At 40.8% G+C, this 26,430-nt stretch overlaps 1 protein-coding gene across 2 annotated transcripts in view; it reads left to right on the forward strand.

Moving 5' to 3' along the window:
* The window catches only part of POLR3B (RNA polymerase III subunit B), a 108,316-nt gene that overhangs the window by 57,451 nt on the left and 24,435 nt on the right, over window positions 1-26,430 (forward strand). For both annotated transcript variants that reach the window (XM_037068093.1, XM_037068094.1), the window contains 7 exons: window positions 572-646; window positions 1,217-1,315; window positions 5,303-5,430; window positions 13,767-13,976; window positions 16,633-16,791; window positions 18,623-18,740; window positions 20,978-21,120. In XM_037068093.1, coding sequence (XP_036923988.1) covers window positions 572-646; window positions 1,217-1,315; window positions 5,303-5,430; window positions 13,767-13,976; window positions 16,633-16,791; window positions 18,623-18,740; window positions 20,978-21,120 — 932 coding nt within the window. The remainder of the gene's footprint in view (window positions 1-571; window positions 647-1,216; window positions 1,316-5,302; window positions 5,431-13,766; window positions 13,977-16,632; window positions 16,792-18,622; window positions 18,741-20,977; window positions 21,121-26,430) is intronic.

Here is a 26,430-nt window from a genome sequence, read left to right on the forward strand (position 1 = left end):
GCAGGTTTGCTGCCACTCTCTTTGGTAGCCTGCCCTGTAGCCCAGTGACACTTACCCTAAATCAGACCACTCTGAACCATCGATACTCATCAGCCCCTCACTTGAAAATGCCGTTGTAACCTCAGTACAGTTCTTCTCTGCCTGCTGACTTCACGGGTAGTAGGTCACGTATTTGCAGTGTGAAATAGGAGATGCTTTTAGTGTGATGCATTTACATGGTTTTAAGATACGACACTAAAGGTTTCGTTTTCTCTTAGACTTAATTGAGTATCGTGTTTGAGTTACGTTTTCATTGAGAACCACATATTTCCTAAGCTACATGGGGGAGTACTGGCCATGCATACACGTGCACACAGACAGACACAGGCAGATGCGTGCATCCATTTAGTCGCGTGTGACAGGTAGAAAGCAGGCCTCTGCGCGCTCACGTGTAAGAATTACCTGGCGGCCTCAAGTGATCCAGAAATAAACTTGTTTATATTTACAGGTTTCTTCACTTCCCTATAGTAAATGTTTTTTCTTGACTTAATTTTTCTGTTGAACTACTATGAATTTATTTTTTCCATTCCAGACCCTACATAATTGTTAAGAAACAAAAGCCTGCAGTCACAAATAAGCATATGGAAGAGCTGGCTCAAGGGTACAGGTAAATGGCCAAAGACAAAGCTTTTCTGTCTCCTCAGTCCTCCCCTACATAATGTAACCAAGCAGTAGCATCATTTTAGCTGAGCTTTTAAGAATGGTACATTTTCACTTACAGCCTTTTGATTCCTATCCACTAAATATATTAGCCTGTTAAAAACCTGTTGTTCTCTTGGAATTTGCTTGGATACTGTAAAATATTTATCAACTTAGATCATGAGGATTATAGATTCTTGGTGTAAATTAGTGGACTGTGAAGCGTTTGTAGTGAGGGAAGGACTTTCATCAATATGTTGATTTAGGTACCATGGGTCTCTCATCTTACAGAATAAAACACATTTTTAGAAGTGGAGACCAGATCGACAAGAATCACAGATGTTTTACGGTTATTTCAGTGCTCTGTGATCATTGTGTGACCCAAGAAGGGCATGTTTCAAGTATCCCAATGTACTGGTATTCTCTGGGAGAGCGGGGTGCTCGGGCCTAGAGGAAAGCCAATGTCTTCCATTATTGCCTATAAAATATAGCAGTAAAGTGCTTTTTAGTAATGTATGTTTCACCAATATTTCCCCAGGAATTTTGAAGATTTCTTACATGAGAGTCTGGTTGAATATCTGGATGTGAACGAAGAAAATGACTGCAATGTCGCACTCTACGAGCACACAATTAATAAGTAAGTAGGATCTATAACGACCGGAACAAAAACCTGTTCTGCTTATAGAAACTGCCTTTTCTTTTCATTTCATTTTCATTTCTTCTGTTGTGTGCTCTCTTAGTACTTCCTGCTACAAATATACTGTTTTATATAAACCGTACCCATCACTTACCCAGTGCAGGACTGCCGCAAAACTGCTGATACGTCGTATTCAGACTTCGTTTTCCTCCTTATTCATTTTACACTTAGTGGTTATTTTTTTAAAGGGATCCCAACTCTGATATTTAACTGCCGTCAAAATTGAATGAACAAATTAGGATATGTAAAAGATGTAGTTATGTCTTTTTTATATCTTATTTGTATCTTTTTATACCTAAAAAGAGGATTTTACCAATGGACATACTACATAGTATGTGGTATAGATAGTGTTAAACTCATGGCAATACAGACACAAGACAGTGGTATGTTTACAGTATTTCTTCTAGAACAGCCATATTTTTAGAAGCATTGAAGGACTTATATATAAGTTCCTGTCTGATGCATGTTACTGATACACAGTTTACCTAGAATTGGAATTTTTGCAGTTATATTGTTAAATAGAGAGTTTAATACTACCAGCTGATAAGTATTTGTCTTCACAAAAATGTACCTCTGCCCTGGGTGGTGTGGCTCAGTGGACTGAGTGCCACCTGTGAACCAAAATGTCACCACTTCGATTCCTGGTCAGGGCACAGGCCTGGGCTGTGGGCCTGGTCCCCACTTGCGGGTGTGTAAGGGGCAACCAATTAATGTATCTCTACCACATCAATGTTTCGCTCCCTCTCCTTCTCCCTCCCTTCCCCTCTCTCTAAAAGTAAGTAAATAAATTCTTTAAAAAAAAGTATTTCTCTGTTTCCTGTTACCAGATGAAATATACTACTACTTTATTTTTGTCTAATTATAAGCTAGTAAATAATGCTTTCAGTCAGAAATTTTAATTCTTTAAAGATATGAATTTCTCAAAATACTATTTTTATACCCCTGATTTCAAAATTGAGGGTAAGGGAGAACTATTATATAGTAACCCTATAAACAGCAATTCCATCTGTCTTGTTACTAAAGCCAGAAACCTCAGTTTCAGCCTTTACTCCTCCCTTCCTCTAGACCAGGGGTGTCAAATTCATTTTCTCGGGGAGCCACATCAGCCTCATGGTTGCCTTCAAAGGGCTGAATGTAGTGTTAGGACTGTATAAATGTAACTAGTCCTTAACAGTTAAGCAAGAGCTCAGCGCTGCCGCTGGGTAGAAACAAGGTGGGGGGGCCGGATAAAAGAAGGTGGATTTGGCCTGCAGGCCTTGTGTTTGCCACCTGTGCTCTATTCCCACGTATGCCCTTACCATATTACCGGACCTCCAATCTACCTGTACCTGAAGTCTTTTTCCACCTTTACAGGTCACCCTCGTCCAGGCCACTGCCATTGCTTGCCTGGATTCTTGCAAAAGAGTTGTGACTATTTTTGCACCTGACCTCATGCAATCTATCTCAGTAGATCAGAATGGTCACTTGTCTTCTCAAACCCGCCAGTTGCTTTCCATCTCCCTTTAAAATCCTTACAGAAGCCTTCACATTCTTACACAATCTGCCCACATTGCTTCGTACCTACAACTCCTGCCTCCCTTCCCTCTTTGTTTTAACCCTGTCCTTTTCAAACACCGGAGGCATGCTGCTGCCTCGACACCTTTGCACTGGCTGTTCCCTCTGCCTGGAACACTGTCTCATACACCTGCATGGCTCACCCCTTCACCTCCTCCAGGTCTTTGCTCAGGTGTCGTCTGCTCACTGAGATTTCCTGACTACCCTGTTTAAAAGAGAACCCCCCCCCCCCGACCACTCCTCTTCGCTGCTTTATTTTTCTAGTGCTTATTGCCTTATGATAAAAGCTGTAAAATGGATATTTTATTACTTATTTATTTATGTGGATTGTCTTCCTTCCTACACTACAAACTTCATGAAGGCAGAAGTTTTTCTGTTTTGTTCACTGATATAAATGACTAACAATCAAGAGTCAGTATCACCAAATCACCCTGCTATTTCATACTTTCAATTCATTTTATTTTAAAAAATAGAAAAGTTTCTAAATGTTATTTGATTCATATATATGACATTTTAAAAAGTGTGGTTATAGATATAAATCTATTAATTGTTTTTTATTGTGTTGTCTGACTACATGTAAGTAATTTATTTAACTTGTTCCCTGTTGATGAAGATTCAGATTGTTTCCAATTTTTCTGTTATTACCAGCCATATGTCACTTAAGCTTAATTTGAGCGCAATTTAAGGCCATTATTGGCATTCGATAGGAAGTGTCCTATTTCCTGTTCAGGACAGAAACTTATGGTTATAATTTTGAATAATTGTGTTCCTTTCTGTCTTGTAAAGGGTCCAGAGAGTTTGGGCTTTGAATAATACATGATCTTATATAAGTTGTTGTGAAAAAGGAAGGAATGTCAATGTTTACTTTCTTTATTTTCAGCTTCCAGCTTACCCCAGCCTTTACATATGAAAAAATAGTTTTTATTTACATGGGGAATGTCAAATGGCCACTATTTAAATAAAACAGTATATTTAATACAAATTCTTTTATTCTAGGCTGTCCTGGATATGGTATCTGTTACTTTAAGCAAAGACCTAAAAGTAATTTGCTCTTCTTTCTCATTAAAATATCTGGGTTACTTTATCATTTAGCCAAAACTAAATTTTCTGCAAAAATATATTATGAAAGTAACAAAGATTCTGACACTTAGTAGGTAAAGTCTTACTTGGTGTTCAGTATCTACAGCTGAGCTGTCCAATAAAAATGTAATGCAAGCCATGTACATAACTTTAAATTTTCTAGCAGTCACATTTAAAAAGTAAAAAGAAACATGAAATTAATTTTAGTAATTTTATTTAAATATATCTAAAACATTGTATCAATATCAATATGAAAATATTGAGATATTTTACATTTTCTTCTGTCTTCAAAACCTGGTGTTCACTTCTAACATATCTCAATTTGGATGCTGAGTTTTACTGGAAATACTTGATCTGATTTCATAACACAGTTGAAAAAGTAGACTCACAAATATAAGTTGTTACAGACATAACTAAAAGGTTTGAAATGAATGAGCCAAGTTATTTAAATTTAAATTCGAGTTTTAAAATGTAAGGTAATTAAAATTAAGTAAAACATAAAAATTCAGTTCTTCAGCTTTACCAGTCTTCCTTTTCAAGTGCTTGATAGCGGCACCTCCCTAGTGGTGACAGCACCCATCCCCACAGCGCTGTAGGGTAGCTGTTTTAAGGGGGGTGCAGTACCCCTCTGAAGCGGCAACACCACCTCCTCATTAATCTAAGCTGGAAAAGTGGAGAAGAGCAGGTTCCTGATCTGTGTGGATGTTTTTGATCTGCATTTCTATATGCTCAGTTAATCGTTTCTTTGTGTTATTGTTAGTTAATATATAATAATACTTTATTTTTTATACAGACATTCCATAGTTTCCCTTCCCTTCTATTTCTACAAATAATAGAAGTTTCTGTCATTAAAAAATAACTTATGTTTTGTTATATTTTATTTATCAGTTTTACTAGCATCAAATTTTGTTACTGATGTTTCATTATATAAATTTGTTATATGTATTATGTATATTTGTATATAAACTTGAATAAATTTTGTTGCCACATTTTTGTACTATAAGATGCACCCCTCAATTTAGGAGGAATAATAGTTGTTAATGTTGCTGTTGAGTTCTGTTTACATTTACATTGGTGAAATATTATGTTATTTATGTTATTAAATATTTTACCACATTTTTTGCTTCAAAATTTTTTTTCCTGTTGTCCTCCTCTAAAATCTAGGTGCTTCTTATAGTTGAAAAATATGGTATCTAGGTCCCATGGGGACTTAGTAATATTTTTATACCCTTTAAGAGATACTTATTTCAGTACTTGGTGCGTAAGATATCTAATTCTTAATTAACTTGCTAGAGACACCACCCACTTGGAAATCGAACCCTTCACCCTTCTCGGAGTTTGTGCCGGCCTCATCCCATACCCTCATCATAACCAGTCCCCAAGAAACACGTACCAGTGCGCCATGGGGAAACAAGCCATGGGTAAGAGTTCCTTCTTGAATTTGGTTCTAAATACGTGGATAAAAGACACATCTTCATTCTTGCTTCACCAGTGTTGGGTGTTTGGCAGACCGGGCGTTAGTGACGCCTCAGGCAGCCCTGGGGGGTCTGCAGTGCATGCAGCCGCCCCGTCATGTCTGAAGGGTAAACCAAAGTGGAGCACATCTCTCTGAACTTGTTCCCTTGACCAACAAAGGGACAGGAAGTAAATGTCACAGAAATATGAAGTGGTAAGTATGAAAATTGGTATAAAATGTAAGTTGTTAACCCAGAGAGATGAAATAACAAGCAGAAAAACTCAAGGTTGAGAGAGGAGAGGAAAGGAAATAGAAGTAAAGATGCCCAGTATGTATTAGAACAGGGGTGTCAAACTCATTCTCACTGGGGACCACATCAGCCTCGTGGTTACCTTCAAAGGGCCGGATGTAACGTTAGGACTTTGTAAATGTAACTACTCTTTAACTGTTAAGTGAGAGCTTGGTGCTGCCACTGGGTAGAAACAAGGTGAAGGGCTGGATTCAGCCCGTGGGCCTTGCGTTGGCCACCTGTGTTTAGCATGCACTTAGTAATTGTCTGGGTGACAGTGATTGGACCCATTATATCCTCCCAACTGTTCCTGTAGCTTCTGAAATGTCCAATTCATGTCACACCAATTTCTGGATTCATTTTTCTATTTTGCTTCCTTTTTATCCACTCATCTATTAATTTATCTATATACCCCACCTGTACCATTTACTGAGCATCATCTACAGATCAGACATTGGGGCTGGAACCTGAAATACAGAGATGAGGACAGAGCCCTGTCCTCAAGGAGTTCGCAGTCTGGTAGGAGAGACCAGCAAACAAAGTGGTAATTCAGTACAGTGTGATGGATGGAGAGCCAGAGTCTCGGGGAGTGAGAGCAGAAAGATCACTTATGGTTAGAGAGTAGATTTTTTCTGAAAAAACAGAATCAAACTAAATCTTCAAAGACCCTAGTGTTTTTTCACAGGCATGGAAATCATAGCCGAGCAGTGCACGGGAAAGTCTTGACACTTGGGTGTGGCTGTTTAGTAGAGAAGTGCCGTGGAGGTGCGCGTGCATTAATGAGTCTGGGTTTGCTCTCGGAGTTGATTCAAAGAGAATACCAAGCAAAAAGGTTTTGCTTATAAACTTCTTTTGAAATGTTTTTTAAAATCATTTAAATCTAATAAGTATAGTAAGTTTTATTTTTATCTATGTCTATGACATTAATATGACTTATCTCTGATTTAAAGTATGATACAAGGAGCTTTGTAAACAAACAAACAAAACTGTTAAAAGGTTTTTACATTGACTTTGGGGAACAAGCAGAATGAATGCAGTTAGCTGTCAGTTACCAAGAATCAGCTGCGGTTGACTAATAGATTAAGGAATTCTATTTCTCACTGTGGATAGAGAGTCTATATGCTTTTCAAGTTTGTATATTGCCCTTTCCTTGGCCATGAAGAAATAAGAAGCATGTTGTCCTGCTACCATTTACCTGAATGATGTAATGCCTGGACAGTTCGGAACAGTGCCCAGTGGGAAACTCTGAACAGCGGCTCGTCAGTTGAGCCTTTCCCATTCATCCTCAGCTGCAGTAGAGGCTGATTTCCCGCTTGGGCTTCTGACTTGCTAACAAGTTGAAATATACAGTACTGAACCCTGTGTGTCATGAAAGGGCTATCACTTCTATTGGGTTTACCAAACCATTTTGTTTCATGATGTGAATCCCCGCTGAAACAATACACCTTTTGTGTAGAACCTTCAGCAGAATTAACGGAAGACTAATCACTTCATCGCTAATGCCACTCTTTAGTGTGTTTGTTTGAAGACTGAAATAGAAAGGGCTTTATCTATCTCTACTTAGTGAATCATTTTCCTTTTTTTTAAAATAAGAGACTTGAAGGGAAGAAATAATATTTTTATTTTTGTTACTCCTCTCCCTACCTACCCTCCCCCACCGAAGCCTTTATTTTGTGGCCCTGAGTATCTGAAACGTTCGGTTAGTTACCACACACAGCTAAGCAGGATCAGTGTGTACAGAAAGCCAATTCAGTGTCTGTAGAGTTCTTTTGTAGTTTTCTGTGTGAAGGTTTTTTTTCTCGTTTTGTTTTGAGTGTCATTTGCAATTCATTGTCTGTGTTTTCTGAGGTTGGTGTATTCAGCTGCTCTGACCCTGGGTCCTGCACATTTAGCTCCTTGGATACAATCCTCTGACGTTACTGCTGACGCTGGGAAGACAAAAGCCGCTGAATATCTTAAGTAATAAAAAAAAAGCCTTTGTTACTGTTTGTTATTATAAAACACCTGACTGGAAAGAAAAGCAGAGAGATAAAAGTACGTTTAAAGTTGGCACATGACATGGCCACATTTCTCTTTGGACACTGAAATAGCTGCAGAAGTCTTGACCAAGGTCTGCATGAAAAATCACAAAAGGGAGAAGCCGACAGAGGGAAAAGCCCACAGCAGAGACCCGGGTCTGTAATGCAGACCTCACACTTGGAGCTGGACTTCTCTGAGTCATTTTAGTTGTGTCCGGTCTTAATAGCCAATAAGTCGCCCTCTCCCGTTTTCAGTGTGCACTGAGGGCTGTATGCTGTTCCTCCATTAGTCCACATGGAAGGTGGAGGACAGTAGCCCGGAATTAATTTACTGAACCTTCTAGTCAACATGGAAAATTTGCTGTCTACCTGTCACTACAAACCTCTCCTATTCTACGGAGTAAAAAATAAGTGAAAGTCCTTTTCTGTCACTACAGAGGAGACCAAGACTAGCACAAACCAGAGACTGAAAGACTTACCATATACGTTAGAGAGAGCTGACTTGAATCCAACACAAAACACCAGCAGAGGGTGTTTCTTAAATCTAAGGCTCTTTGAGGTATTAATAAAGTGCTCATTTTATGAGTTGGCAACCCCGTGGTGGAACAATTTCTCCTGTTTAAAACAATCTTTCAGCCATCATCAGCTCTGTTAATAAATATGCATCACATACCTCCCCTAGTCTTGGCTGCTTCTCCCCAGTTCTTCCCCTTCGACTCCAGATTGCTAGGACTTTTTTTTTAACTCAGGAGCTAATGAATCTTCTGTTTTTGTTTTTGTTTTCAGTAGATTCCATTCCTAAGCAGATAGTTTCCTCTTTTGTATTTCCCACTTAAGAGTAGGATGGGATGTACTAGAGATATTAAAAACATAATATATACAAAGGTCCTCATAACATTTGATTTTATTCTATATCCCCTCCCCCACTTTCTGTGCGAATTTTTATTTTAAAGAATTCTTTATCCATTTAAGGGTACAAAATGAAAAGATGTCTTGGTCAAAGGTCTCTGGCCATTCTTCTTTTAGAATTCTGCTGTTCAAAAAAATTAAAATCATTGTTAATTATTTTAGGCATGAGCTTATGTGATACTTCTTGTGATGAGCATGTTAAGTATTCTGGAGGTTAAATTAAGTTCAGTGCACTGGTTACAGTTGCAGGTAGGATGGGCGATGTTGCAGGGTGGTAGCGTATATGTTTTCATTACTACTGGCATTATTCGTATTAGTCATGATGAATGTCGCCACCTACTGAGTACACAAATGATTATGTGCGTTTCTTCTTTCACTCATAATAACAATGCTATTATATTGTTATTTCAGATATATATTGTCAGATATAATGCATACTTCTTTTGTTTCTGGCAAGGGAACTCAATCCCAGTTTGGTTGAGTAACTTGTGAGAAAGGTTATGTGTTCTATGCAGTTTCATCTATAGAACTTCTAAAATTCTTCTCAACTGAAATGGACTGTGGATCATGACGCAGATGCCTCTCCTATTAGACTGTAGATTATAAGCTCCGTGAAGAGAGGGCTATGTCTGCGTTGTCCATTACTCTACCCTTTGTGTCTAGCATAGCGCCAGCCTAGGCAGAGTGTGGTCAGTACTTAATAAGCATTTCCACAATGAGGGAATGAATCTTTGAGCACCTGGTGCAGAAAGATTCTTTGAGAAATCAGGTGCAGATTTTTTAAAGGAATCTCTGAAACAAAAAACTAAGTGGGAAGGCTTATACAAACTAATTTTAAGACTTACCTGAAGCCACGGCAGTGAAGGCAGGATGAGATCAAGGTGCAGGGTAGACCTGCGGGTAGCGGAGCAGAATTGAGAATCAGAAATGGGTCCATGCATTTATGGGCTGTTGTTTCTCAATGAATGTTTCAAGGCAGTTCAGGGGAAAGGAAAATCTTTTCAACAAAATAAAATGTGTCTATGTATATCTATAATAGAAAAAAATAGATATCTCTTTCTACCTAATACCGTACAAAAAATTAACACAAAATGAATCATAGACATGATTGTTGGCCTGGCTGGTGTGGCTCAGTGGATTGAGCACTGGACTTTGAACCAAAGGGACATGATTGTCTATGTAAGTCCTAAATGTAAGAGCTAAAACCATAAAACTCATGGGAGGAAATGGGCAAAAATCTTCATGACCTTGAATAACCTAAGATTTGTTAGAGTACAAAACCACAACCTATAAAAATGAAAAAGTAAATAATTAGACTTTCTCAAAATTAAACTTTTGCTCTTTGAAAGAAAGATACTTAACAATGTGAAATTGGCAGTTACAGAATAGCCATGGGGCTGTAAAGTATAAGAAATGGAGTAACCAAGCCCTGGCTGGTGTAGCTCAGTGGATTGAGCACAAGCCTGTGAACCAGAGGATCGCGGTTCGATTCCTAGACAGGGCACATTCCTGGGTTGCAGGTGGGTTCCCAGCAGGGACGCAAGAAAGGTAACCATACATTTATGTTCTCTCCCTCTCTCCTTCCCTTCCCCTCTAAAGATAAATAAATAAATAAAATATTTTTTAAAAAAGAAATGGAGTAACCAAAGAACTCATACACATGACCCATGGGCATGAACAGTGGTTAAGATTGGGACAACTGTAATAGTATAGTCAATAAAATATCATTTTTAAAAAAGAGAGAAAAAATATGAAAAAGACCTTAATCCATGTAATGGAAGCAAGTCTTTGCAATACATCTATTTGATAAAGGATTTGTATCTAGCATATAGAAAGAACTCTTTACTAATAAGACCAATCAATTGAAAGATGGGAAGAACAAAAATGAGACACTTCATAGAGAATAAGAATGATCAATAAGCTCATAAAAATATACTTACAATTATTGGTCATCAGGCAAATATAATTTGAAACCGAGACACCACTACACACTCAGTGGAATGACTAAAGTGAAAAGGACTCACGTTCCATGTTGGCTGGGATGGGGAGCAGCCAACATGCTCGTCCACTGCTGGTGAGAATGTAGAATTCTGTCATCAACTTGGCAAGTTCTTGAGCAGTTCCTTCAAATTAACCCTCCCCTAGTGGAACCACCCAGAAGTTCCACTCGTGTGCATTGACTAAGAGAAAAGAGCGCACAGAGTTGTGTGCGTGAGCGTTCGGAGCAGCTTCGTGCCCAGTGGCCCAGAGGTGGCAGCAACCCAAACCCCTCAGCAGGTGAGCATACGTGTACAGTGGAGTACTGCTGCGCGGTAAGAAGGATGAGCTGTGAGACACTGCCACTGGGCGCGTCTCACAATCATTACGCTAAGTGAAGGAAGCAGCGGGAGAATATGCATACTGTCTATTTCCCTTTTATTACACTCTAGAAAATGCAGCCCAGTCTGCAATGATAAAAGAATAGGTCAGTAGTTGTCTGGGGCCGGGGACAGAGGCAGGGCCCTTCTGGGTGAGTGGGAGATGCTCTGCATCTTGATCGTGGTGGTGGTTTCACAGCTGTGTGTGTCAGAGCTTGAATGGATGAAATTTACTGTATGCAGTAATGTTGATTACATAAAGAGGAACTGGGCGGAGGAAGACAGAAAAATAGTTAAATGCATAAAGCCTCATTTTTTTTTCAGTATGTGTTTTCTAAGCTCTATGCGTTCTTACTTTTTCCGTCCCACCTTAAAATAAACCTCTTTACCATTTTAACCTACATTTAAATACTTTTCCATGCCAGCTTGTAACTTTGTAAGAAAGTATGATGAAGAAGGTATGACTTTTCAAGAAAAATTATACCCTGGTAGTAAGAAATCATTGGTGACTATAGTTAGGGCAAAATGGGGTTGTAAGCGGAGAATTCAGCTTATAGATATTCTTGTTGTTAGTTATTATATTCATACAATGCCCTTTTTAAGGAAGCTGAAAATATTAATAGAAGCATTCTAATTTGAACATGTGCTTCACCCAGACTAGTCTGACAATTTAATTTCTGTATGGTGCTTTATCAAAAAAGCTTGTTTTGGGCAAAATAGCTAGTCAGTCGATCATAATTTCTATAATAATTATGGAGCATGGTGGCATTTGAAGTTTTACACTGTAGAAGTCGTAGTTCATAAATCACGTTTTCACCTGCACACCATCGTCAGTGCTGCTAAGAGTAGTTGTACAGGTACATTCCCTCAAGTTCTTTTCAAAGTCTTTAAGGAAAAACTTCTGATGAGATCACAAGCGCCAAACATTTGCTAAACCGCTTTGTCGTCCATCCATTCAGCAGTCAGTTACAGTGCCCAAGGATTGTGTCTGGGCCTGTAGCACAGTTTACAGCAGGAGCCAGTCTCCTTCACCATTGTTAGAGGCGCAGCCGTTCATGCCCCCGGCTGCGTGATAATGCTTGTCCCAGGTTTCAGGGGACGTGCTTGGCAGCCCAGTGAGACAGTGCCTGAACCCTTGCCTCAAGCTGGGTAAAGAATGCAATTGGAGCTGAAATCTTAACATAAATTTCGAATGATTTCATGTAAAAGGACACGCTTACTACCAGTGACCTTGGCCACAACCCAAGTAGCAGTGATTTTATTTCTAAAACAGTAAGTGATCTATTACCAGGTATCCTGTCCAGTTTATTAGTTGGCACTAAAATAACAAATTAATTGGCAGTTTATAATGTAAACTAGATAAAAAGTTCATGAGTTCAGTTTAGCTATTGTTTTTCAGCTGAATCTTGATGCATTTTCTAGAGATTTGAGGACAAAAATACACTATCATAAAGAATATAATACAGTTCTTCATTGTCATTTACTTGATATTTATTGAGCATCTATAGTGAGCCCAGCATTGTACTAGGTGCTCATTTCTTTAGTATTCTATAGATTTCAGAATTTCTTTCATCATGCCTAAATAGGTTATTTTCATTCCTGAGTTGAAATTGCCACTGAGAGGTAAAAGAAACACTGAGTTTTGGGTCTTGGTTCACCTTAGAGCTTAACTCCATTAAATGACACACAGGCATCTTGGGGTTTGGGGGTGATGTGGATGTATCTCTGTGGAAGCACATGCAAGAGAGAGACTTCTTAGCCACTCGGAGGGAAAAGAGGAAATGCCTGGGAGAAGTTATAGGGGCCCGGTAGCCCACACTCAAGCTCAGCAGTAGGGCAAATGTGAATTTCCCAGTTTTAACGTCTCTCAGTAAGACCAACCCCAGGAGAGTGAAAGCTGCTTTTTCAGACAGTTCGTGAACCCTAATGAACTCCTGCAGGGAAAAGGGAGACGGAGGTCAGGGGGAGTGGGGGGAGGGGAGGTGGCTAACATGCTGATGTCATTTCTAGTTGACAGTAGAGTTCTTCCAAGGTCCAGTCAGGTGGAAAGACTGATTGCCAAGGAGGGAAGAGCCCATCTTTGTTTGGACAGGGCTTGGATTCCTTAGGGGAAAGGCGTGGTCCTTTTTGTCTCCACTGCTGGGCACAGAATAGGTGTTTATGAACTGCTTAATAAATGAATAGTTAAGCAAGTGGAGAAATCTGTTCTCTGCTTTCAGTTCCCTCTTTATTCTTTTTCTCCAGCTTTCTTTTTCATTTAGAACTTTTGTAATTATTGATTTCTTTTTATGAACTATATCTGTTTGCCCCACTATATAAACTCCTTACCTATCAGCTCTGGGTGTTGCTCTGGTTACCTTCCCCCAGCAACCGGACATGTCCTGGAATATAGTAGGAACAAATACAGAATTCTTGACTTCGAAATTAACCAGTGGTGACTAAAATTCCTCAAGTGGGATTAATTGTGTAACTCCAAAAGGTTGAAATTATTTAGATTAGTGCATCTTGAGTGTGGTTTTTCTTCTTTGTGGAATTTTTAATATTATTGAGAAAAATTATTTTAACAAGTTGTTAGCTACTATGAGGGTATTGCTTTGGAAATGTTTGACCAGAAGATTTTCTTCATTTCAATTAGTGAAATTAATGTATTTATCACTATATTCATTGCTACTTAATTATTTGACATAATAGAATATTGCATTTGGTTTCTTTTCCAATGTCAATGAAGGTACCATTGGATACAACCAGCGGAACAGAATTGATACTCTCATGTATCTACTAGCATACCCACAAAAACCTATGGTCAAAACAAAGACCATCGAGTTGATAGAATTTGAGAAACTGCCGGCTGGACAGAATGCAACAGTTGCTGTGATGAGTTACAGTGGCTACGATATTGAAGACGCACTTGTTTTAAACAAGGCCTCATTGGACAGAGGTAAGTGAATTTGGAAAACTCTAATGCCAAAAGTGCTTGGTACAGGGTTAGATGTAGGGACGATCAATGTAGAAATTACTTGGTGTTGCCCTGGCTGGTGTAGCTCAGTGGATTGAGCGAGGGCCTGTGAACCAACCACACGATTGCAGTTCGATTCCCAGTCAGGGCACATGCCTGGGTTGCAGGCCAGTTCCCGGTTCCCGACAGGACGCACGAGAGGCAACCATACATTGATATTTCTCTCTCTCTCTGCCCTTCCCTTCCCCTCTAAGATAAATAAATAAAATAAAATAAAAAAGAAACAAATTACTTGGTGTCAAAACGTTAATGTCAGTTTTGAGTGATTAGTATTGTATAATGTACAACCAGGAGGCAGTTATGTTGTGGTGTTGACTTTTTTAAGAAATGAATATTATATAGAAGTAATTTGTTAAATGTATCAATAAACAGGCTTTTGTTGTTGTTATTTTACTTTATTGGCAAATTGAGACAATTCCTCAGTGGAAAACATGTAAGAATTATTTTGTTTTCCAGCAGGAATTCTAATAAATGCAATACAGTTTCAATAATAAGCCCTTTTGGTAGGGTAGTAACAATATTTATACATAAAAGGCTATTTTATTTATTGTATACCTCAACCCCATAATATTAGACCTTTTTGTTAGCAAAATTATAAAAGTTTAAAAATGTGTATTCATTCAATACAAAAATGTGTATTCAGTGTAATGTGGCTTACAGCTGTTACATTTTTCTTTCTCCATTTCTTGATAGTTCACTTTTGCAGGTCACCACATATGGTTTGTAAGCCACCACCTGAAGTCTGACTTCTCCCTTCCTGGTCTCGGTTCCTCTTTTTCCTCTCGGGCGTACCCACTCTGCCCTCCCCTCGCTCTTTGAGTTGCTAGGCAGCCGTCACAGTACTCCTAGACATGTGCCTTTGGCATTAATGTTGGCTGCACTTAATTTATGCCTCTTCTTTTCCTCCAAATGACAACAGCCATGCTTTAAAACTGGATGTTTTCCTTTCTGATTAACTGGTAACGTTTATGTGCAAATCTGAAGACTTTGTGATATCTGTCCGAAACTTTTCCACACAGTTTAATGACCTGAGTTTACTGTTCACTAGCTGTTAGGCTACCACCTGTAAATACAATGTCCATTTACCCTTAGAAGAAAACGCTTCTTGATTTTGTGCAGTTCAGATTCACACTGCACACCAGCATTTTGCAGTTAATGGCCGCTGTACAAAATTTGAAGATCATATACTGTTTCCAAAGCAGCTGGCTCTTGCAGCTGATCTTATTATGGCCATGCACAATTTACTGGGGCCGTAATGACTCAGACCTTTTCTGAAGACATGCAGACATCTTCATCTGTCGTCCACTTGTAGAAATGCGTTTTATGGAACAGTCACCTTTATATTTTAAAAAATGACCTGGGATCACTGAAATTTTATTTAGAAGTCCACTTTTCCCTGATGGATTTTCTAAATTCATATTCTTAGGTTTCTTGAAAGTGCTCTGCTTTTGCTGAAGAATTATAAATGAAGCATTTTATAGCCATGCATTTATTTAATCAGTAATAGCCAGCATTTGATCCTGAAACATTTTCCTACTTAACTGAACTCTTGACATGGCTTAATATATCCTGGAGAGATAGAGAATCAAGTTTAAAATAGCTGCTTGGGGAAAAAAACAATGAATTCAATAAAAATTAAAAAAAGAAAATCTGCTTGGCCAAACTGGGGAAGATAAAGACATGCAGCCACAGGGCCTTGGGAAGTGATGTTTAGTGTTGAAAGAGTGGCAGCCCTTCTGGGGTTCTCAGTAGCTGGTGAACCTTTTTGTGGGGGTCACTGCTTGAGTGTTTTGCTTCATCTAAAGGTGTTCTTCTGTTCCTTTTGCTTATTCTTATTAATGTGTAGATTGTTAGTTAATCTCAGGCCTTTTCCCTCATCCACTGGGTAAATGTGATCTAAAAAATATAATCAAAGTAAACTAATCTTCAGAACAGAGATGAATTATTTCTGTCATTAAAATCATTTGATTGCCTCTTTTCATTTTCTATGTTCTTTGCAAAAAATTAATTTTTTTGTTTACTTCTTTGGTACTTCCTCTGATTGCTAATATCAGAAAAAGGAAAACTTTCCAGAGAAGATTAGCAAAAGTTATGCAACAAAATGACATGTAGGAGGAATCCTGGCTGATCGGTGGAGTTGGTCTGTCTCAACTTTGCCACCAACTTCCTGGGAGACCTTGACCATTTAATTTCTTTGGCACCAGCGCCTATAAGATAGAGGGGTTATGCCGAGTGATCACTAGGGCCCTTTCCGTTTCCCACACCCTGTGGCTCTGTGCTCTAAAAGAACCACAGTGACACTTAGGTTTCTCTTACCTTCCTCTGACGTGATAGCATATGTATGGTCCATGCTGCAAATGGTGTTGGAGATTCCAGTGTTTACATGGACAGTGGGTAAGGGGAGAAGTCCTGATGCATAGGTGGTTACTCGGTTTGGCCCCTCCCAGACTATCCAAATGTAAATTGTTGTAGGGGAGAAGGGAAGTAGAATGGGGGGGTTGTTGAATAACACAAACCTGTGTTTTCTTGTAGTTTGGTGTTTCTGGTGCTTCTGATACCCATTTTGGTTTCACTTTAGGTTTTGGGCGTTGCCTTGTATATAAAAATGCTAAGTGTACATTGAAACGGTACACTAATCAGACTTTTGATAAAGTGATGGGGCCGATGTTGGATGCTGCCACGCGGAAACCCATCTGGCGACATGAAATTTTAGATGCAGATGGTATTTGCTCTCCAGGTAAAAGTCTCTAAAATTTTTAATATATGCTTTTTGAAATTACAAAAATAATATATCCGAATATTTGGTAAATGGGACAGAAAAAAAATAACAACCTGTAAAACCCCTATCCTAACTTAGCCAGTATGGTCATTGTTTGGTGAATTTCATTCTGCTGTTTTTATGTGTATGTTTTTACTTAGCAATAATCTATTCCACGTATACTTTCCTAGTTATAATTTTGAATCATAGAAAATCCACTTCAAGGAAATAGTTAAAATAAGAAGGTCATGTTCCAGCATCTACCCTGGTGTTTTATCATTTGTACGCTTCACTTACAGACTAACATTGGAATCGATCTAATGCCTCTAAGAAGTGTGATTCCATCCTAATTACAAGTGAATTGTGTTGGAGCAACCCACAGCCCCTGCCCTATGAGTATTACGGCTAGTGTGGGAAGCTCATTGAGCAGAGGAGTACACACAAACCTGTCAGATACAGCCAGGTTAAGGAATCGTGTAAGGAGCTAGGAAGCTGTTCTGTAGCAAGAGTGTTTACCCTTATCAAGAAGATTGGGGTAGCCTTCCCATGAAGTGAGCTGAAATGTGCAGGATGAGTGGAGTCGACCAATGAAGAGGGGGAGGGGTGTGTTCTAAGCAGTGGGAATGGCTTGTGCAAGCGTCCTGCAGCTTGACAGTTAAAGGATCTGTAAGAAGACCAGTGTGGCTACAAAGAACAGAGTGCTGGGGAGTATGGTGAACATGAGTCTAGAAAGAGAGAAGAGGGGGGGACTGGCAGGGGATTGTAGCCACTTCAGTATTTTCATTATGATCCTAAAAGCAATGATAGGATCAGTTATGCAGTTTGAAATGATTATTCTGACTACCACATAGAGAGGAGTAGCAGGGGAGCCAAATAGAGCCAACTGCCCTGGCTGGTGTAGCTCAGTGGATTGAGTGCAGGCTTGTGAACCAAAGAATCGCAGTTCGATTCCCAGTCAGGGCACATGCATGAGTTGCAGGCCAGTTCCCAGCAGGGGATGCACAAGAGGCAACAATACATTGATATTCCTCTCCCTCTCTCCTTCTCTTCCCCTCTAAAGATAAATAAATAAAATCTTAAAAAAAAAATAGAGCCAACCTGAGAGCTCTCATGGCAGACCAGGCGCCAGGAGCTGTGGTGAGGTGAAGAGAAGGACTGGGTGGGAGAGACTTTTAGTGGGAAGTCTGCATGACCTCGTCACGTGGTGCATGAGTGGCGAGTACTGCATCCACTGTGGTGCCCTGAGCCACTCGGTGCGAGGCTTCCCGTCCTGGCTGCCTTTGTTTCTTGGAGATTTTCTCTCCCTCTTCACCCAGGCCATGTGGCTGGGAAATGAGTGCTGTGGCAGAACTGTAGTAGCTCGTCTTTGAGCTTCCCCAGGAAAGGTGCGAAGCAAAGGTGAGAACAGCAGGCAAATCAAAGAAATCTTTTGATTTTTTTTGCCCAGCATGGCAGCAATTTACTATTTACTGGTTGAAATAACTGTTAATGAAAGTAAATGGTCCAAATGTGTTCTAACACCCTATGAGATATATAAAATTGCTACTTACCGACATGACATTTCTCCTGTTAATGTGGTCCCCTAAATCAGCTTCTTAGTTTTATGCACACTGCAGTCCGAATCTATGATTTTTTTTCATCTGGGCCTGCAGAACTACAAATGAGCTTCTACACTCTAGTTCCTACTATATGACTCATTTTCCCCCATATCGACTTCATAGACTAAGTCTAATCTCATAGTTTTTACCCCAGTAATCTTTGCATATCATATGGATGATAACAATTTGTCCAACCCTTCTTACTTTCTTAGGTGAGAAAGTAGAAAACAAACAAGTGCTTGTAAATAAATCCATGCCCACAGTAACTCAGATTCCTCTGGAAGGAAGCAACGTGCCACAGCAACCACAGTACAAAGATGTGCCGATCACGTATGTATTGGGTGTGCTTTGGAAATGCATGGAAAGAGTCAGCCCTGGGCAGTGTGGTTCCATTGGTTGGAGCATTGTCTTGTAAACTGAAAGGCCGCGGGTTCGATTCCCAGTCAGAGCACTAGGTTGCCAGTTTGGTTCCCAGCCTAGGTTGCCAGTTTGGTCCCCAGTCCGAGTTGTGTATGAGAGACAACCATTCACACCGATGTTCTTCTCCCTCTCTCCCTCCTTTCCCTTCTCTCTAAATCAATAAGCATGTCCTCAGGTGAGGATAAAAAAAATATGTAGGAAGAATCACACCCTGGCTGGTGTAGCTCAGTGGATTGAGTGCGGGCCTGCGGACCAAACAACTGCTGTTCGATTCCCAGTCAGGGCACATGCCTGGGTTGCAGGCCAGTTCCTGGCAGGGGATGCATGAGAGGCAACCACACATTGATATTTTTCTCCCTCTCTCCTTCCCTTCCCCTCTAAAAATAAATAAATAAAATCTTTGAAAAAAAAATTTTAAAGACAGAATACTGTATGTTAAAAAAAAAAATCACTTACTCTCAGTGCTCCAGTCACTGTCCTTTTGCTGATGACTTCCAGACAGACATCTGTGTGGTTTCAGCTCCATACTTGGAATAGCGTTACAGATGTCCCACATCCAGAACAAAATCCTCCTCCTCCCTACCCTACCAGGCTCCTCCTGGGACCCTCCCGCGGTGAGTGGGGCCATCATCCCACCAGTCACCTGCAACACAAACCTGGCTGTTTTCCTTTACCTGCCAAGCAAAGCCAAAGCCTATAGGTTCAACTGGATCTGTAGGTTCTGTCTCCTTAGCTGTGCTCTGTCTTCTCAGTGACACCACTTGCTGTCTGAGTTCTGGCCCTCCTCTCCCGCCAGACTCTTAGTTATCCATCAGTGCACATCTGCCTCCGGTCTTACACCTTTCCATGTGTCTTACACACTCTCCGTGATGCTGCCAGCATGGCTTTTCTCTAACGTGCTCCTCTGGTCATGTGACTCTCTTGAGTAAATAGAGTAAAACTTGAGTAGATTGAGTAAAATTCTCAGTAACGGTGTTGCCTACTGGATGAAGGCCAAACAAAATAATATGTATTAAGTCCTGGCCAGGTAGGTCAGTTGGTTGGAGCATTGTCCTGTACACCAAAAGGTTGCAGGGTGATACCTGGTCAGGGCACATATAAGAAGCAGCCAGTGAGTGCATTGATAAGTGGAACAACAAATTGATGTTCTCTCTCTGTCTCCACACACACACACACACACACACACACAACCTGTCCCTCTCCTTTTCTCTCCTTCCCACTCCATCCTTCCCTCCATCACTTTTTCTCTAAAATCAATAAACATATCTTTGGGTTATGTTTATTTATCATTAGGATTAAAAATAATAATACATACAAGACTATTCATGATTCTTGTCATACCTCCAGAGCCCTTTGCACACTGGGCCGCATGTTTCTAGTAGATTGTCTCTTACTCTCCAAACCATGATCGTACGACCCTCTGTCAGGCCTCTAGCATGGGCTCCACCTGCTCCCGCTGCCCGAATGCCCCTGCGCGGGTGAGGTCTCAGCCCCCGGGCCACCTCTCTGGGAGCAGTCCTTGACAGCCTGCCTCCCCGTCTGCCGCCAGCGTTCACTGCTGCCCCTCGTGGGCCTTGCCCGTTCTCCGTGGCGCCATCCTCACTGTGCTCCGCTGCTCACTCTGTTCCTGGCTGTGAGCTCCTCTGGGCAGGAGCCATGTGTGCTCGTCTCTGTGTGTCCAGAGCCGACAAAGGTCTGATGCACCGTGGACCCTTCATGGTGTTTGTCGTGTGAAGAACAGAAGGGGCAGCGTGTGAAAAACTTAGTGATGGGAAACTTCAGGCAATAAAAGTGACTCAGAACTTGGAGTTAAGTCTGGCAGGCGTCACCTCAAATCGGGTCCACTTCAGCGTCCTGGGCAAGTCTCACCTCTCTAAGCGTCCGTTTTCCTTGTCTACGATGAGGGAATAACGACACGTGAGCAGTGTGTGTGGCAAAGATTACACGTTGGCCGTTTTAAACTAGGACTAGAAAGGGGACATTGTACAATTTGAATTTAATGTTGCAAATGAAAGTCATTTTTCAGAGCTCAAAATGGGAATGTCAAAGTATTCTGCAGCAGATATTAAATAAAACATGGCCTGGAGGTGATAGGTTCATAAATGGCGGTTTGAAAACTGTTTTGTTGATTTTTCTCTTCACATTAGCTACAAAGGGGCAACAGATTCATATATTGAAAAAGTGATGATATCTTCAAATGCTGAAGATGCTTTCCTGATAAAAATGCTGCTGAGACAGACAAGGCGTCCGGAGATTGGTGACAAATTCAGCAGTCGTCATGGGCAAAAAGGTAAGTTGTTTCACTTCTCCACTCGGTGATAAAACTGAGTATACTGAAATATTTACTAACCACAGAGGTAAGAGATGTTTTATATCTTTCCTCTATTAAAAATTTAGTAGGTTTGAAAAATTGTTACCTTGTTATTAAAATTATTCTTGTTTTACTTCTCAGATTAACCTGTTTATATTTTAAAAACACTTTTTAAAATATACTATAGAATTGCTTCTCTGTGCTATTCATTTCCTTCTGCAACTTCTTGGACCAGAATTATAACTGTAAATCCACTCTAGGTGATGTAGCTACTGAAGTACAGGTAGCTGTTTAAAAAACTAGTAGTAATACCTATTTTTTATGGAGGGTATGTACTTAAACTACTCTGTGTTTTGTTAAGTCAGAGCATCGGAGGATGTCGGCACTAGAAGGTGCCTCAGCATTATGTGCCCCTTTATGTGACAGGGAGGGAGGTGCAGGCCCTGTGTGGTAGGTGGGTGGGCAGTCACGGGCACCCAGCTAGTGGGCTGCTGAGCTGGGGTAAGAACGCAGGTCTCCCAACTCCAGCGCATGCATTCCCTCCTGACTTCGTCCGCTGCATGCATTCCCTCCCCTAGATGGGGTTTCATCCACTTGTGGTTTCGGTTTGATTTTTTATCTTCAAAAACCAGAGTGCTGTGTCACTGTTGATTAACTCATTATCAGTAAGTTCTCTTTTAGTTAATGAATATATATAGTGTTTAAGTGTGGGAAAGTTTGTCCTGGGGTTTGAATTCTGGCTCTGCCTGCTACTTGCTAGTTTTAGGAACAACAGCAGTAGCTAGCACAGAAGTTAGCTAGCACTAACTGTGTGCCTGGCGGTGTCTCAGCACTCAGTACTAACCCATTAGGAGTTTGCCCAAGGTCCCCAGTTTAGTAGTAGAACTAGCTTTTGAACCCTGGCAGCCCCACTAAACTGTGTGCCCTTTAACTCACTACTGTCTGACTGTTAAGCGAGGAGCGTTGTGCCTGGCACATACCTATTGAGTGCAAAGAGAGTATAGCCATGATCGTGAACATTGGAGGTTAGATTCATTCCACTCTGCAACCTTGAATCTCACCTTTGCTTATACATGATTAGAGTGGTATCTTCTTTGTAGTTGGTTGGTTAGAAGAAAACTGCACATTATGGTCCTGCTGATTTTAACTGTCTGTTTGCCAAGCAAGTGTATCCATTATTACAATTTGTGTAGGCCAGTCAATCCAGCCTTAGTTGTCAGTCCATCAAAGTTTTTCAGACTAAGAGACTATTTCATCAAAAGCATTTTTAGTTCAGTTGACAGGTGCAGGATTATTATACCCTGTCAGTATTTTATAAGAATTGGTTCCATGTATAAGTGTGAATTTGACATCTTTGCTTTACACAATTTTTTAAGATGTTAACTCTTGATACCTTTTGAGTTTTTGTAAACATATTTTGAGATTCTAGTGCTTCCTGCTGCTTACCAGTGACAGTGAAATTCTTTGCATTGAAACTGCTTCCGTTTCTCTCTTGGTCGTGAGAGTGTCTGAGATGTGCTCCTAAGTCATTCTGGGATGACCATAACCGTGTTGACAGCCTCCGGTTTACTCAGCCTGTTATCTTATAGAATGTCGGCCCTGGAAGTTCTCCAAAATGCACTTTCCAAGCTTTCCGTAAGCTTTCTCTTATGCAGAAGGCATAAGAGAATATCTCTATTCTGAATCACCTTACACACTTTGCATGCCCCAAATCCTTGTGCTTTATTCTGCCGGAGTATCGTGCAAAGACGTGAAGGCGGGCACACACTTCAGTGATTATCCGCTGTGTTCTCACTCCACGAGACTTTCTGCAGTCCGGGACTATGTCCTCGTGCTCTCATGAAGTCTGAAAGATCCTCTCTTACAGCCGATTTGTGATAGGGAGTTGGTGACCATTGAGTATCTGAATGCATTGAAGGAAGGGGAAATGGGCAGGGACAGATTCTCTACTGTAGATGGATTGATTTTACACAGGTTTTGGTGTATTACATGCGAGTGTGTGTATGTATAGTACAGACAAAGCACTACTTTTGAAAGTGAGAAACACACTTGAATTGGTTAGTAATTTCCTGTGAATACAGACCTGTATATAAAATGCCAGTTTTTGTGCTATTGCATTTCTCAGACTGTTAATGTGATAAGGGTACTACTGTTCATTGACAGGAGTGGTTTCTAACTCGCAATGGCCCGAGACAGCAGCCTGTAGAGAAGATCTGTCTACTCGGTCTTCGCGGGGCTTTGACGTGTACAGCTCTGCGGAGCCAAGAGAAGTCCTCCTGGGCTTAGGTGACCTTTCATTTGCAGTGAGGAGTTCATCTTGCTAGTTTTCCTTTTCCAGATGGCTTTTAATCCAAGGGTAAAAACCTTCTGATTAGCCTAGATTCCCTTGGTATTTCCTTCTTCTACAGCTTCATCAGATTTATTGAAAAGATTGAGCAAAAAAACAACAAACAGGAAAAATAGGTAGTGTAAGCTTTTAACAGTGTAAAGGAAGGAATGACATAGAACCCATAACCGAACATAATTTTTATTTTCTTTAAGTATAATTTTTATTAAATAATAAATGCGCATGATTTTTAAAGGTCAAATAGTACAGAAAAAGGGGAGGTTGTACTGAAAAACATCACTCTCTGCTTTTGTTCCAATTTTGCTTCCCAGAAGCAATTTTTTTCTCATTTTTATCTTCATATCTCAGGGATATTCTTACATAACTGTATACTCGCTTACCTATTTTAGACATTGGTTTTCTAATACAGGACAGGTAGCAGGACCTAGTGCTTAGTCATCACTCTTCCCTACTCTCCACCTCCACTTTCAGCATAGATTTATTAAAATTTTGGATGACTTAATTGTTTAGATTCCATTATTCTTACTGCATAAATGTTATTTATTCACGTCCAAACCAAACAGTTGGTGAGTGTATCTCCTCTGCTGTATAACTTAATTTTTTTAAGTTAGTAATCTTATATTTTTATTTGCTTAATTTTTCTTACTCATACTATTCTTCAATACCATCAACAGCTTCTCCACAGTTGTCTCTGTGATCAGTAGTCTGTTGGACCGCTTTTCCCCCCCAGAAGATTTCCCTTATAGCATCCCCACTCTTCCTGCCCCAAACTGTGGTGGTGGTTCTCAGAGCCCTGGCTTCTCAATGTGTTAAGAACTGGTAACAGATAAGCTGAGACGTAGATGCCCACAGCCCTCAGGAGTGCTCTGCAGAGCCTGGGGCAGTCAAGGCCATGAGCAGCTTCACATCGTCTGCCCTGGAAATGTTTTTGAAAAAGGTTAAAAAGCTCTCTGTTAATTTGTTAGGACTGCTTTTATAAAATACCACAGACTGAGTAGTTTAAACAACAGAAATTTAGAGTCTCACAATTTGGAGGCTGGAAGTCAAAGATCAAGGTGTCAGGAGGTTTGGTTTCTCTTGAGGCCTCTTTCCTTGGCCTTTCCCCTGTGTCCTCGAACGGTCTTTCCTCTCTGCAGGAGTGCATCCTGCTATGTCTCCCTCTTCTTATAAGGACACCAGTCACATTGGATTAGGGCTCACTCAATGGCTTCTTCAACCTGAATTACCTCTTTGAAGTCCCTGTCTCTAAATATAGTCACATGTTGAGATGTCTGGGGGTTAAGGCTTCGACACATGAATTTGGGAGGGGGCAGGCACAGAAGAGCGAAGCAATGGGATTGGCTGACTAGCAGAAGTAAAGTGAGGAACGGGGCCCCAGGGACTGTGGTTTTAAGCTTAATAAATGAGGGCACCAATCACAAAGCGACTCCGTGTCTTGTATGTACCAGCTGCTGTTCTAGACACTGGAATACAGTGGTAAAGGAGACTGACAGGGCCTCTGCCCTCTGGGAGTTCATGTTCTCTTGGGGAAAGAAACAGAAGAGAAGAAAAGACAGATAACAGCACAACAGTTTAAGATAGTGATAGGGGCTGTGTACGAAGGACGGTGTGAAAGAGTCGCTGGCATGGGGTAGGAGGGCATGCTTTAGGGGTACACGTGGGAATGGCCTCTTGAAGAGAGTGCCGTTGGAACTGAGACCTGAAGGGTGAGAGGAGCCAGCTGAGCAAAAACCTGGGAGAAAAAAGCTCAAGTCCCTGAGGCTTGAATGAGCTTGGTGTATTCAAGAGCAGATAAAAGGCCAGTCTCTGGTCAGGCCCGTGCCTAAAGAGCAGCATGGTGTGAGGTGCGCACGGAGAAGCTGGATGGGGCCCATCCTGGCGGTCCTTGTGCCTCAAGGAAAAGAGTGTGGGCTTCGTTCTGAATGTGATGGGAACCAGCAAGGCTTTTGGACGATGAGTGTAAGCAAAGGAGAGATAAGGTCTAAGCTACTCTTTTTAGATACCCCTGGATTCCGTCTGGAGAGCAGATTGGGGGGGGGGACCAAGGAGGGAAGCAGGGAGACTGTTGCAGGGGTTCAGGCAAGAGAGAATAGAGGCTTGAACTGGGTAGCAGCAGTGGAAAATTAGGCAGAAGTGCTGGATTCCAGATAGGGTCTGGAGTTAAAACCAGCGGGACTTGCCAATAGCTGAGGTGTTGGGAGGAAAAGACAGGAACTGCAGATGAGGTTTGTGGCCTGATCAGCTGGTGATGCCATTGAGCAGCGTGGGGAGGACTGGGGACGGAATCGGTTTTTTGGTGTGGGGCAGGGATTGGCAGTTTGGGCCTCAGGTTAAGAGATCCCCATCAGACTCTAAGTGAAGGTGTTGAGTAGGCAGTTGAATATAGAGTCTGGAGCTTCAAGGAGAGGTTAATGCTAGAGATAAAATTTGGGAGTCCTCTGCATGTAAACTTACAGTATTTTTGCCTTTTGTGTATTATTAATTTACAAGCATTTTCATCTGTATTCCATCCTTTAACCTTTTAGTTGGCATTGTTGTTCCTACTAGGTAGACCCAGGAAACTGAAGCTCAGCAAGGCGCCTACCGCAGCCAGCACGGTAGAGTTAGGACTCCAGTTCAGGTGTTTGATTCTCAGGGTGTTTGCCTGTTCTGCTAAATTTGGATACGATGGCTTTCTCTTCTGGCACCCATTACCACTCCGTGCCCTGGATTGCCATTTTCTCTGAGATTTCCCCCTGGAAAATATATAGCCTTTTCCTGAGACTGACCTAATACTAATATTTCTTATCTTTTCCATTTCCTTCTTAAAATGGTCATCTTCTTAAAATTCCCATTCTTTCTGGATAAACAACTTTCTATAGCATTTCTCAGCCACCAATCCAGAGTAAATACTATTTACCACATACCTTGTTGCAGAAATGCCTACTGAACTCCCACATAAA

Source organism: Sturnira hondurensis, unplaced genomic scaffold (assembly GCF_014824575.4).
Source record: "Sturnira hondurensis isolate 20B ecotype Veracruz unplaced genomic scaffold, ASM1482457v3 Scaffold0017436, whole genome shotgun sequence".
In the NCBI taxonomy this organism is placed as follows: Eukaryota; Metazoa; Chordata; class Mammalia; order Chiroptera; family Phyllostomidae; genus Sturnira; species Sturnira hondurensis.